The 14,453-nt window shown below is 42.9% G+C and overlaps 1 protein-coding gene across 1 annotated transcript in view; it reads right to left on the bottom strand.

Moving 5' to 3' along the window:
- Positions 1-206: 206 nt before the first annotated feature.
- The window catches only part of FRMPD4 (FERM and PDZ domain containing 4), a 161,786-nt gene continuing 147,539 nt past the window's right edge, over positions 207-14,453 (bottom strand). Inside the window, exons 13-16 of the mRNA XM_037046296.1 lie at positions 11,751-11,889; positions 7,411-8,475; positions 5,755-7,044; positions 207-4,114 (exon numbers count right to left, since the gene is read on the bottom strand). Of these exons, the coding sequence (XP_036902191.1) occupies positions 2,787-4,114; positions 5,755-7,044; positions 7,411-8,475; positions 11,751-11,889 (3,822 nt within the window). The 3' untranslated portion in view covers positions 207-2,786. The remainder of the gene's footprint in view (positions 4,115-5,754; positions 7,045-7,410; positions 8,476-11,750; positions 11,890-14,453) is intronic.

Genomic DNA, 14,453 nt, shown 5'->3' with positions numbered 1-14,453 from the left:
TAGGTGAGACACTTGGAAATTTAGGCTGGGGAGTAAAGGTAAAGAACCTTGAGTACAAGGGATTCTTACTCTCTAGTTCAGTGGTCTTCAAACTTTAGTAAATGAAACCCTACCTGCGGCACTTTTTTTGCATACATGCACCAGGCATATGCTTGTTAATTAATTAATTTATTTAAAACGATGTACATATACCACTGTACTATTATGCCATTATAAAACATACGCAAACATAAAAAAGGTCAGATAAAAATAAACACAAGTATCATTCTAATGTTCTTCCTAGACTCCAGTGGATGTGGACCCCACTTAGGAACCCCATATTTAGTGAATGGGTGGCCCTTCAGGTTTTCTAAGTAGCAAAGAGTTTATTTATAAGAAACAGAAACTTATTGGAGCACCCATAATGGGACATTGATTAGAAAGACCCAGAAGTATTTCACTGAGGCCTCTCCAACTGAAATGGACGAAGAAGCTATTCCAACTGGATGTGTGATTTGAACAAGGATCATCACTTCCTTGTACATTTCTTTTATACATATGCAATACACATAATGTATTCTGCACATAGAGTCAGGATACAATATGCATATAAAACAAACATCCCCACATATTGTCTTGGGCAATATATTTAACACAATGATTATGATGATAATAATATCTAACATTAATTACTTAATCTGCCAGGGGTTATAGTAAGAACTTTACATACATTATTTGACTTAGAACTCATGACAGCCCTATGAGACAGAAAAAAATCCATTGGCTTTCCCAAGACAAAAGCTCTAGAAAATGGCAGAGTCCAAACTTAAATCAAGAGGTTTCTGACCTCCATCCCCATGTCCTCAACAACTAAACCATATTGCCTCCATAGGGAATTAACGGCAGTGTCCAAACAATAAGATTGTTGTGATGACTGAACAAGATAATATATGAGATATGTTTAGCACATTGGCTGACATAGAACACACATCCTGTTAATGTTAGTATTTTAGTACAGAGAATATTTACCAAAAATTTCCACAGTAAACAGCATTAATATTTCTCAATATCAAACACCAATATTTATCATTGTAATAAAATAATGTTTTATTATTTAAACATTATTTTTAATAACACATGTCTAAACTCCTTTTGTATGCTACCATCTACAACTACATGTGACTTTTGTTATGGAGTCTCTGTGGAATGACTGATGAGACATAGTGACTGTAGACTGCGCTATTCCTCCTGCCCAGCAGGCTACAAAAATGGAAATACTTGTACTTGGCACACTGCTGTCATATTTTAAGGAGCCATGTACATTAATAGGAGTGCATGTAGCCTGAGCACTAAATGACCCATGAAGTATATATGTACATGTCAATTTTATTTTACAGTTGCAGAGTTCGCATTCTTTTGCTTTGACCCAAAGGTACATTTTGAGAGAGACGACAGTTCTGAAAACTTCTTTGCATTCCATCCATTTTACCTAATGTGGTCAGATTGACCACGTCTGTTTTTCTTTTTTTTTTTTTTTGGTTTAGCTTTCATTTTTCTATAAGCCAATTCAGATTAGATCATTTAATAAACACAATTGTTTATTTAATCATGGCCTCTACACTAGAGGAGCCATCTCTCCCCAATTTTGCGAACATTGCAGATTTGAAAGTCTGTCCCAGTGTTAGGCTGTAATTCCAAGAGGGGTTGGAAGCATTGGCCCCAGTAGAGAAGGTGCGGCATGAAACTGTGTGATGCTAAGTGCTACGATCTGAGATGTGGCTCAGGCTGTTGTGCAGTCTGGTTTATGGAACTGGATCTGCACTTACTTTCAATGATCATCAAATGTTCATTTTTTATAGTTTCGCAAATAGTTTATTAAATGTTCTGTCACTCTTAAGAGAATTCTAAGTTTCATGGTCGAGTTGCGGGGGTGGATGATGTCTTTGGTTTACATATTTTGACATTTAGTCAAAGCAGATCTCTTTTCATTAAAATTTTAATTTTGGTATTAATTCTTTCATTTATGTAATTAGATAATCTATAGCTAGGTATTATGCAGGGACCTGCCCATCATTCCTTCTGTTCTTCTATTTGGGAAGTATTTTAACTCTAGGAACATCATGAAGAGTATTTGCGTTGACACAGTAGAATCCACCTCCACCCATTTTAACCCAAGTGGAATAAGCCAAAATGAAACATATGGGATTCTTGGAAGAAAGCATCAGATAACCAAACACTATGAGCAAAAATTAATTTATTATATATATTCTCTAATAATTCATAATAGCTTCTTGAATTTTAAATGTCTTTTTGCTAGTTCCAATGCTTAAAAATCATAATTTTAAAACATACGTATTGTTTTATATACATTGTAATTATTTTCTTTCTTCCTTTCTTTCTTTCTTTCTTTCTTTCTTTCTTTCTTTCTTTCTTTCTCTCCTAGATATTAATGATATGGTCTCCAACTATCTGCTTGGAAGGATAGGGAATAGGATTCATTGTTTTGGTCTAACATGGCAAAATTTAAAATCTCACATCATATACCCCAAGTTTCGACTATATGAAAAATAGCCAATGTCATCACTTTCTTGTATATTTCTTTTACATGTATATATGTATAATATAAACAGAGTACATCTGATTAGTACATTTCAACATTTCACCAATGTGACTTTTATCTCCTATTTTATACAAAATAACAAAATATACAGGGAGAAGAAAGGAGACATCTGTTCATCGTACACAGAAAGTAAATAAAAGTTCATGTATGGCTTTGCAAAGGTAGATTATGACGTGACTTTCAGACTTTATTTGTTTAAAAGCATCTTCAGAGAACGTGTTAGTGTGCTTACGAGAGCGGCCATGGTGGTTGACTGTCGCGTGGAGAGTCCAACACTGGGATCCCCAGTGGTCTTTCCAGTGGCTGCCTCAGCAGCTTTCAGGAGACAAATGTAGTTTATGACCACTTCATCAATCTTCGCTACGATTTCCTGCCGCTGTGATTCTGAGTTCACGACTTTAACTAATCGCATGCAAGCTTCTGTTAGGCAACAGAGCACTTGAAAGCTAGAAGTCATAGCTAGGAGCATCTCCTCTGGGCTCTTCTCGGCCATCGCCATTTTCCTACAGGCACTTCCCAATTGTCTGGAGTCAATGGACAACAGTTGCTTGTACTGAGAAAGTGTAAGGTCATATGCTTCAGGGCGTGACTCCTCTTTCTTCCCCTTGGTTGCCCTGACAAGGCAGAGCAGCTCATTGGCATCATTTTGGGCTGCAAGGAACCCATCGGGCATTGCATACGTACTCTGCTTCAGGGCATTTATTCTTGCGATCCGGGCATCAAAAGCCAGGTTGCTGAAGTCCATGTCATCTGAACTACTCAGGTCTTCTGCCCATACCTTCAGCACTGAAACTCTGGACAGCGCCACTCCTTGCCTCTGGATCCCAACAGCCAGGGGCAGGCTGGTGGGTTCAGGCATGGCTTCAGTCACCTGTGGTGGAAAGAGGCAAGAGATCCGACGACGGGTGGGCCCTCCTTCCTCTTCATCCTCCTCCTCATCTTCATCCTGCCCTCGGTTCAGAAAGCAGTAGCTGAAAGGTCCCCGGCATCTCCAATTGCTGCCCTCTAGCTTCCGCAAGGGTAATGTCTTATATAGCTTTGAGTCTTTCTGAGCCACCGGGGACCTTTTGTGAAACTTCCCGTCAGAGGTAAAGTGCATTGAGCTTTGGGAAAAACTTTTGGTGAGCTTCTTCCCCAGTGGGAGTTCTGCCCGCCTTTCTGAACTGGCCTCCTGTGCATCTGTGATACCTGGACACTTGAAGCTGACTGCAACCTTGCTTCTCTCTCGGAAGGTCTCCAAACCTACACATCCTGAGAGGATACTGCTGCTACGTCTCAGAGCCCTCTGGCCGGGGGCTGTCCCGTGGCTCTCCCCTCTCAGATCCAGTGGCTGCCAGCTCACAGCCTCTCCGTAGGCCTGGTATGCTTGGGAGAAATCAGTGGGGTCTTGATTTGGAATTGGCACCTTTGATTCCGAGTGAATGTTTGATGGTAGCAGGATGGGATCAGCTTCAGGATATTGAGACCAAACTGAAGGCATGCTTCCTCGTCTCTCCTTCCCAGACTCTGTCAAAGCTACACTAGGGGTAGTAGAAAAACAGAGAGAATCATTAAACATCTCATGGATGGTCAGTTTCACTACATCTCTCTGTGATGCCTGTTGCTTCCCAAGGATGCATTCCAGAACAGCTGCCATTTGTCAGGGTCACCCCAGTTTCCAAAGACTGCCTCCTAAGATCACATAACAGATTTCCACCTCAATACATTTCAAAAAATACTGTAATCTGTTATTTCTTAAGTTGCTGATTCATTTGGAATTGTCTAGAAGTCCCCAATGTTTTCAGGGAGACAATGGAATTACATGAATTGCCTTGCTCCCAAGCATTGATCTGTCAAAGCTTAGACACATCATTAGAAAACACACATCCTACATGGAGATTATTCAAACACACTTATGACATTGAAGTTTTATTTCAAGGGAGTTAGGTTAATCCTGGTATCAGTTAGTCTTTTTATAAATAAGGGGCCTAATTTAATTAATGCTAAACTACCTTGCCTTTAAAGAGGACCCCATGAAGTCTTCCAGGTATAAGGTGTGAAGTGGAGACACTGGACAACTTACTGAACTTCCCTCAGAAAAGCAGTCCTGTGAAGAAAATCTCCATTTCACAGAATTTTTGTGAGGAGCAAGAGGAAAATTAGGTGAAAGCTCCCTGTGAACTGCAAAGGATCAAACAGTGTGATTTAATTAATTTAGAGGTTGACTGATGAGTTATGTAGCATGTATAGGTGGGTTTCCCAGGGCAGGTTAAGCCAGTGGTGGGTTTTGAGAAGGTAGACAATCTTAAAAGAGTAGGACTAGAAATTACCCAATGTAAGACCTCACTAGCATCTACTTGTGTATATGGAAAACACAGTACTGATGATATACTTTTAAACGGCAAAGTATGAAAGGGGCATTAGCTGTTGCCACATGATGGCTGGCCAAGTGGATTGGTGAGAGGAATAAGTGCCAACTGGGGGGCGGGCAGAATGGTGAAGCAGGCATAGAAGGTGGCCGTGTCCTTGTTTCTATATATGTCTATGTGTTACTATTTTGGGGAAAATATAGCAGCTTGTCATGCACACCCCCAAAACCTTCCTGATGCTGAGGTATGCCAGACACTTCCGAATACTCCTCTGGGAGAGCCTTACTAAGCTCTCAAGCTTCGTCAAGATGAATCTGTGTGTACTGCTGAAAAGCAAAGGGTCTTCCCTAGCCCCTCCAATCTCCCTGAAACCCTGCTCCATGATCCTTCCTCTCAAAAATGAAATGGCAAAATTAGAAATTGAACGCCTTAAAAAAGAAACCAAACAATTTTGGGACTCTAAGCAATACCATTTTGTAACTAAAAGTCACACTGGATACTGCTAAAACTCTACATTTAGAATTGAAAAGAAAGCATTGCTCCATCAGATTCTAAAAGGAAGAAGAGAGCAAAGTTGTAAAGAGTAAAGGACATCTTTACCATTGTCTCAGATCTGGAAACTTCGGTATTTTTTTAAACACTGAGGGATCAATGGTTCATACTTAGCCAGGCCATGGCCGTGCAGCCTTTTTAAAGGTTCTAACCTGTACTTTGCTTCCAGGTTTCATACTCTTTTAGGTTTCTTGTGAATTTGTTTTACATGCTCCTGGTGTATAAGGCAAAGCACTAAATCCCTCATTGCTGTACCTGTGGTTTCCTTAATCTTGGGGAGTCGATGACATCCGTCTCTCAAAGTGCCAAACAGGGGTTCGGCATTAATGGCTGTGTGCAGAGCAGGCACTGTCATCCGTGGACCCACCCCTTCTGTTTGTGGATGCGATTCCTTGAAGGGGGCCCCGTGGTTGGGAAGCCCAGTGGCCCTCTCCTCTGAAGGAACGTAAGTCACGCCTTTTCCTGGCGTCTCAGGAATCAAGTGCTTCCCCAGGGAGGGGCAGAGTGGGGACTCCACAGGCGTGGCGCAGGTGCTGCTGCTGCTGCCCGTGCCACAGCCTGCGTCCACTGAAGAGCCTTGAGAGCTCTGCAGAGAAAAATGGCCCTCGCTTTGGAATGATGACATCCGCTTGGCCAAGTGGTAGTCACAAAGATGGGCCACACTCTCTTCCGCCCCAGGAAGCTTGGAAGGATGGTCACAGGTAGATGGATCAGCATCCTCTGGGTTATCTAAGTCTTTGGCTGAAGAGACACAGGTCACATCAGTTAAGAAGTGGTCCCGTTGGCCAAGTGCTGAAACCTCATTGGCTTCCCCATTGGGGGCCCCGTCATCCTTCCCTTCGGCCTCCCTTGTCCCCAGACCAGAAGCTCTTGGAAAGACTATCCCTGTTGCTGCGTCCAATCCACTCTTTTCAGCCACCCCGCCCTCGGTGGCCACATACCATCTTTGGCTGTCCTTGCGAAAGGCAGTTCTCTCCAGGTTAAAAGTGCTTAGGTGTTGACTGTCCCTTGCAGACACGGAACCAAATTTACCTTTGGCGTCCTCCTCTGCCTCAGCGGTTTTGGTTCCCTGCTGTTTTTTCCCTGGTACGCTCCCCATAGGGGGTGCTTTGCCCTCCCCATCGGCCAGCTTGCTTTTCCTCTTGCTGGTGCAGGAATATGCCACTGACCCCATGTGCAGTTTGCTAAAATAGTCAGTGACCGACTTGGTCTCCATTGTTTCAGGCTCCATCTCCATGTGGTCTGAGTGAAGTATCTGCTTGGAAGGCACGACTTTGGGCGGGAGGTCAGTCACTGGACGGGTGGCCAGAGGGTGGGAGGATTTGGGGGGCAAGCCCCCGGCAGGGGTTTTGGAGGTGGAGAACTCTGTCTGCTCTTCTGCCAGGGGGTGGTAGCCTTCATGAGTGGCCAAGAACATGCGGGAGAGGTTTTCTGACTGCTTCTGCGCTGTGGCCAGTTCAGAGCTCTCAGTCATTTCAGAAGAGTTAGTCTCATTGCCTGAGTCTGAGGAAGACTCAGGACTATAAGCCCTCAAGATGGCTACACCTGCATGCCGTAAAAAACAAGAACCGATTAATGGATGCATCAGAGGCACCAGGAGACATGTATGAAAATGGGACTCATTATTACTACTAACAACAGAGCAAAACAAGGTTTTCCCTTCTCAGTAAGGACTCTGAGTTTATTGCATAGTTGTTCCAGAAATGAGGGGAAAACGTGCCACATGTTTAAAAAAAAATAACAAAGGAAACCACAGACACAAAAAAAGCCACGATGGTAGTTGCTGCACATTTATGAAACGGGACATGCGTGAAATGAGAGAACACAACATAATAGGATTCCAAGGGCAAATGGCTTGATGGGATGAGTGGTATGTTTATCAGTGAATAAATGTAACAATCGTGAAAGAACCTGAATTGTTACTGGTCTGCTGTTCTTCTGACACGGACAGAGCTTCTAGAGCTTCCAGCGGGGAAACGACGGTGTTATCCAGTCCCTTGTCACACGTCCCCTCAGTGTTGGTGGGCACAGCGTCAATGAGGGACACGGGGATCTCATCATTTTGCAGGCTGCTGCCTGGCTCCTTGTCCTCAAGGAAGGAAGCTGCCTGGCTCTGAGAGTCCTCCTCATCTGAACTATCTCTAAAGCCAGGTGGGGGTGCGGCGATAGCCATGTTCAAGGAACGCAGCAGGAAGTCATCCTCATTGTCGTCTCCTTCAGGAGGGGGTAGGGATGTGAGGTCAATGATGTCATCACTTGACCCAGACAGGTTGAGGAGGGCTGGCTGGTTCATGTCTCCCACCATGAGGTCCTCCTCACAGCTCACCTCATCCTCATCTTCTGCATCGTCAGTGTTCTCTGCATAGCAAATATCACGCAGCAGGGGCTCCTCTATCCCCTGGGTAGCCTCGAAGTTCTTCACATCACCTATGTTTGCATAAACAGAATGTTCCACAAACTGGATGTTGTCTGCATCTGGAGTGAGATCCAGGCTCTTCATGTCATTGGCACTGCTCATGTAGACACGTGACTGCTTCTCCAGGAGCTCTGGACTCTCGTCCAGTAGCCTCTCATAGCTGAGAGTAGGGGGATTGATCCCATCGTCCATGGCAAGATCTCCAAAAATAAAGGACACTTTAGCTCCTCTCGGAGACTCCTGTGCTTTCTTTAGAGTTTCTGGTTCTGAGAAGGTCAACAGGGACCGCTGAGCTAGACTTCTGTAGTCGGCCTCACAGGCAGCATCTCCTGGCTGAGCCAGCTGTTGGTTGAGTTCATCCGAATTATAGGTGTTGGCCATGTACAAGTGCCGGTGGTCTTTTGGACATGAGGTTCCGTCCGCAATCTCCACCGTCTTCTGTTTGGAGTCTATATATGTTATCTGGGCTTCTTGTTCCCCTTCGCCAATAAAGGTGGTCATTTGGGGTACACAGTTCCAATCAGGGCCGAGGACATTGTGCTTTCCTTTATTTTCAGTCCCTAAAGAGAAAGAATCATGCAAAGACACATTACAGTGCTGTTTGGCTTGGAGGGGGGCAGAGGGTGATCATCTCTGGTTTTTAATTTAATGGCCTGTAGCACCACATTGGTAAAAATGGGGTTATTCAGCTTTCCAAATGTGGTAGTGATCGATTTAGGCTTCAGGTGTGAGGACTTCTTGGTTGGGAGAACTGACATTAACCGAATTGCTATTACAGAAAATGTGACTGCTATTTGATAAAACAGACGGTTAATACCATCTGAGAGTAGGAAGACCTCACTTACATCTATGAATGTGAATATGAAACATGCCTTTTAAAATCCTTAAAGGTGGTAGTCCAACAAGCTCTAATTCCAGAATGTAGATTGTCCTTTACTTTGCAAAGTGACATCTAACAATGCCCACTTTATAGCGGAAGATGTGAGACTTTTTCTTCATTGAGCTAAGAGAAAGTCAAGGATCTACATATTTCTACCACTTACTTTAGAAGATGTTGTAATGATCATGTAATAATGTAATAATAAAATATAGCAATAAAATATAATAATAAATATTGGAATGATAGCATGATTACCTCTATCTTCAGCTCTTTTATATCCTAGTAGATGTTTACATACATCCTTAGAGCCTTTGGAGGAAGCGTGGTCCTGCCAACACCTAGGTTTTGAACCTACAGCCTCCAAAACTGTGCGAGAATAAGTTTCGGTTATGTGAAGCCCCCAAGTTGGTGGTAATTTGTTCCAGAGCCCTACGAAATTAATACAATGTGCGTGGCTGAGTTCCAATAAAACTGTATTTACAAGAGCAAGATTTGGCCCGTGGGCCATAGTTTGCCACCTCCAGGATTAAACCGACAAGAAAACTGAACAGGCCAGCAGGCTACAAGCAAGTTAAGAGATTCTTGCTGACACCCTCGTAAGACTCAGATATGCATAAATATGTGGGTTTGGGGATTTTGAAAGTACTTTAGGTTCATTTTCAAGATACAGAAGGACAAATGCGGACTTACTGTTCTTTGTTAGAAATCTTGAGTAACGTCTTTGATCAAATTGAGACCAGAAGAAAATACACCCTCAGTCTTGGCTTCCTCCCCAAAAGCGGACTGATTTGGTCTTTTGGAATGATTTCGGAGAGGAAGGATGTGGACTGGGAATTAGGATCTATACTATGGTCCAGTATCTTACAGAGCGGGAGGAGAGAATGGAGTAGGGATGAGCTGGCCTAAAATGGAACTCACTGTCTACAGTTTTTGAGCCTCAGGAGGTCTTTGGGGAGTCTCTATAGAGAAAATAAGACTTTCCACCATTAGAGGATGCTAAGCCTTGGACTGCTGCTCAGCTTGGGTCAACTAGTTGCTCATTGGAGTATGATCTCTCTCCCTTTCCCCTCTTCTCGCACACACAGGTGATCGCATGTGTGCTCTCTCACTCATTCGCACTGTAGACCTGGGAGAAATTAATGCAAGGCTGAAGTTTCATTCTTTCCCCCATGGTGATAATACTCTTCGGAACTAAGTTTTGCCTCTTGAAATTTTATTAAATGTTACATTGTAAGTCATTATAAAGGGGACAGAATCTAGGCCCTTATCACTGTAACCATTTTTAGACTGGTAGGTTTGGATTTCTTCATGCATCTCCACAATTTTAACAGTCCATAGGGAAAAGGTTTTATGTTCTAGATAAACTTCAAGGTTTGAAAATAAAAAGCCCAAAACTGGTTTTCTAACGTTAAAGGAGTGTGTTAAATTGCCGAACTGGTGTTTGAAATTTCAGAGGTCAGCGTTCAATTGCTCCAAACCTCCTAGCTCAGTGAAAATGTGGTCACAAAAATGCTCACCACCAAACCCAGGACAGACTCACCATGTTCTTTTCATTCCTTCCCATTTATTTGTGATCATCTGTGTCTTTCAGGGGCTTTCTTTGCCTTGTGTCTGTCTTCCACTCCTTTCTGTGTTTCTGTTATTTTCACTCTGAATTTTCCCAATTTCTGTTTTCTTTCCCTATTACAAATTATGAGTAGAACTACCAGGCCTCGTTTTAGGTGTGGTCTATCTATATTTTTTTCTGATTCTTACCTGATTCTTAGCTATTCTAAGTTTTTAATACTAATTCTATAAATTAAAAGCCCCAAATTTAGAGATTTTTTTTAAATAGGCATTTCAAGGTGGGGTTTGATTAAATAGAGTTGAGTTTGCCTTCTGGCCTGCCTTGTCCGTCTCTCTCTTCCTCTCTGGTTTCCTTTATCCCATGTCTAAAATTGCTGCCATTTAACCAGCCATCACCATAAATGGCATGCGAGTCTCTTTCTGTGTGTCTGCTCACACATCACAATATATTTCTGGAATAATCATTTCTGGTTTTTTGCTAAGTTTAAAAGCAAGATTTCCCTCCCCTTCTTTTTCCTCCCCCTCTTTTCTCTCAGGAACAGCAACAGTGGAATTTGTTTATAAAATTTTCCCTTTCTTCTAAAAGAAACCTTCATTATGGGAGCCATGATTAGACTTTTTTGTGGGTCAGTAGCTTTGGCTTCAGGAGTTGTGTCTGTCCCTCAGCCATGTTTACTGCATGTCCACTGTAGACAGAGACGATGCCAAGGTGAAGACAAATGGTCTACACAAACGGAAACCACCCACCCTGAGACAAACTATCCACGCAGCATTTGCAGCCCTCCTTGCCTTTGAAATAGCCCTTCAGGGCTATTTCATCCTGTCAAGTGGCTGGATCAAATTATTTGAAATCTTTCCTATCACAAAGCTAGCTCCCAATACAGAGCTAAGATGGCTGCTACAGTCCCTCCTAAAGCCCCAAATCTGAATGCTGGGTGCTACCCAAGCGTCCTGTTGGGAGAGTTCCCAGGTCCCGGAGGTAAGTCTGATGCAGGATGAGGGCCCTAGGCAGCTGGGCCTACGGCATCCTAAGGAGGGACAAGGCCTACAGCTGGGGGCTCACACTTGCTACTGGGCATTGCATTGTTTGTTCTCTGCGTCCTGACTGCTGTGAGAGTGAGACATTAAAACCCAGCTGCAAAGAGGCATTAAATCACTGCCTTTGAAGCACATACTCGGGCATTTTCAAGTGAGGTATAACGTGTGATGAAAAAAGACCATTTTCCTAGAACAAATCAGACCACATTGGATATCTCTGAAGGCTTTTGTGTTCAACTTGGACAGTAGACTTTTTATGCATATCATTTTAACCTTTCAAGAAAGAGCCTTATTATTCTTGTCAGGTGAGGTGGAGGTAGTCAGTGCTTCATGAGTTTAGGAAGAGAATACCTGTTTCCTGTGTCCCTGCATTTTTCTTGTTGGCCATGTTGAATATCGACCTCCTGGAGTCCACCAGGAGCCTGTAGTATCCAGCTGTTAGGCAGGCCAGGTTCATGGCATCGGATGATTCCATCAGGAGCGTGATGGGCTACACAAAACAGAACGTTAAAGTTAAAGCCATCTCTCCTTAATATTGGGCTGGCCAAAAAGTCCATGCAGTTTTTTCCCATAAAATAAAAAAGATGTTTTACATTTTCACCAATAACTTTATTGACTTGGATATTTTGAGTATGTTGGCTATCTCCTACGTGGTAGAGCATTGGTTGTTCTCAATTAATGTCTTGATTTTATTGCTATCAACTTCAACTGTTCTATCTGACCGTGGAGAATTGTCCAGCGAGCAATTTCCAGCATGAAAGTTTGCAAACCATGCTTGACACATTCGCTCTGTCACAGCACCTTCTCCATACATGGCACAAGTCTTTTTTGGTGCTTCAGTTGCATTTTTGCATTTCTTGAAATAAGAAAGCATAATATGCTGAAAATGTTGCATATTTTCTTCCATGTTATTATTCCATCCTTTCTGTGCGGCCATTTGATATTCAAATGGTGACACAAAAATTCACCAATTTTCATAACTTTTTTTAATGCATGCTGATATGACAGCTGTCAGAACGCAATCTGACAAAATTGTTTCCAATGAAGTTCAAGACCACTAAGCGCTAGCTACTAGAGCCACTGTATGGAAAAAATCAAACAAACTTTTTGGCAAACTGAATGATTTCATTCGGGTGACAATTACTGTATTTGTGCTTATGAAATGTAAACAATAGAAGTTGTGGAGCAACATTTCATTGGAAAGACATAAATGCGGAGAAAAGGTCAGGTGTTTGGAATCTTTTCCAAGTCATAGGGGAATAAAAAGAAAGTAACATGGGTTTTGCCCCAAAATGGTTAACATTTTAAAAAGTGATAGCTAAGGGGTTTGTTACCAGATATGAATCCACAATCTGAAAGACCATGGGAAGATTAAGTTTGAGTTCATGACGAAAATTAGTGTTGAAGAGGAATCAGAATTAAGTGGAAATGACTGCTAAGACTGAAAGAAAGGTGTCAAAGAAACCCTGAAATAGGAGGCTTGTAAGACAAATTGTAAATTAACAGGAGGTCAAAAGAGACATGGGAGTTGAGAAAAGGCCTTCCTAAAACTATCTGGGTTGCGGGCCAAGTCCCCAGTAGGGTGCATGTGAGAGGCAACCACACATTGATGTTTCTCTCCCTCTCTCCCTTCTTTCCCCTCTCTCTAAAAAATCAAATAAATAATAAAATCCTTTTAAAAAACTTTCTGGAAGCAACGAGGTCATTATTTCATTAGACATGCATCTTGGGCCTATGGGGAAGGAAGTGTTCAGTTGAAACAATTATTCTCATTGAGTTAGGAAGGGGGGAGTGGCCAGTGTGCTCTTATTGAAAGGGAGATAAAGCCAGAGGGAAATACTAGAACAACAAAAAAGCAGACACCCAGAGAGACACAGAAACAGTGATAGGCATCCTGCTCTCCCTTTCAGGTGGGGAACATTGGCCAGGGTGGATGACCCCACTGGTAGAATCTAACTTCCCATCCAAAGCCTCTGTACTACTTAATGAACTGCTTTTCCCTTCCATTTCAATTGAGGTCTCCCCTCAAGCTGTCCCACAATTCCCTGATACAGGCAGGAAACCATGACTAGGGCCTTGCCATCCACTTCTCTTTGAGACAGATTATCCCTGGTTAGAAGGTCTGTGATGCCTGTATCCAAATCATCCTTCTTCCACAATGGAGCTATTGTTTTCTGCATCTTAGGACAGGCATTCCAAGTCTCTTCTTGTACCTGAAGTCAACTGGAGCCCCCTGGGTTTAGCCCATGAAATCCCACAGGCTGTGGCCCACCTGGCGGAGCTCTACATTCTCACGGTCATCTCTTCCTGCTGCAGAGCACACTGATGCAGAGTACGACTTGCTGTGTAGAAGCCCTTTCCCATAATCTGCTCCTCCCACACCACCCTAGTGGGAGGGGTCTTCCTGCCTATTCTCAGAGCACTTCCTGTTGTTACTGGATACATCAAAACTGCCCAAATCCAATGGCTCATCTATCACTGCCACAAGAAGGTGAGGGCAGGGAATCTGGATTATTTCATGCCAAATTCTGCTTTGGGAGTCAAGTTTTACCACTTGAGGATGATGTCAGATTGTTGTTTTAAGTGGAATGGTCATGACGTTTGCTGGAGCCAGATGTTCAGTCAGTACTAATTGCTCTAGTATGAAAAGACAGATTGACCAAAATACTCAGCTTTTCCAAAAGAATAAATACACCAGATCTAACACAAAGAAGTGGGAGTTCTAAACAAAGCTGGTAAAAACCTCCCTGGCTGTCTACATAAGAGTCATATATTCTAAAATGTTAGTAGGGAAAAATCCCTTCCACTCTATCGAATGACTCATGTATTCTGGAGCCAAAGGGACCTTGGAAATGAACACCCTTGCTTTCTTATTACAGGTGATGAAATTGAGCCCAGAGAAGAATAGCGACTTGTCCCCAAATCCCACGGGTAGTGAGTGAGGACCGGAGCGCTCAGGCCTGAGTTGGGTGGATTTTTTTCTGTACCACACCATCCCTTTGATGCTCTGCACACACTGAAGTTTTGCCCGCTGTGTAAATCTCAGCAGTGGGT

The sequence above is a fragment of the Sturnira hondurensis genome, unplaced genomic scaffold (genome assembly GCF_014824575.4).
Source record: "Sturnira hondurensis isolate 20B ecotype Veracruz unplaced genomic scaffold, ASM1482457v3 Scaffold0005220, whole genome shotgun sequence".
Lineage (NCBI taxonomy): Eukaryota > Metazoa > Chordata > Mammalia > Chiroptera > Phyllostomidae > Sturnira > Sturnira hondurensis.
Note: the sequence above shows the minus strand (reverse complement) of the source record. Positions and strands in the feature narration are given on the sequence as shown.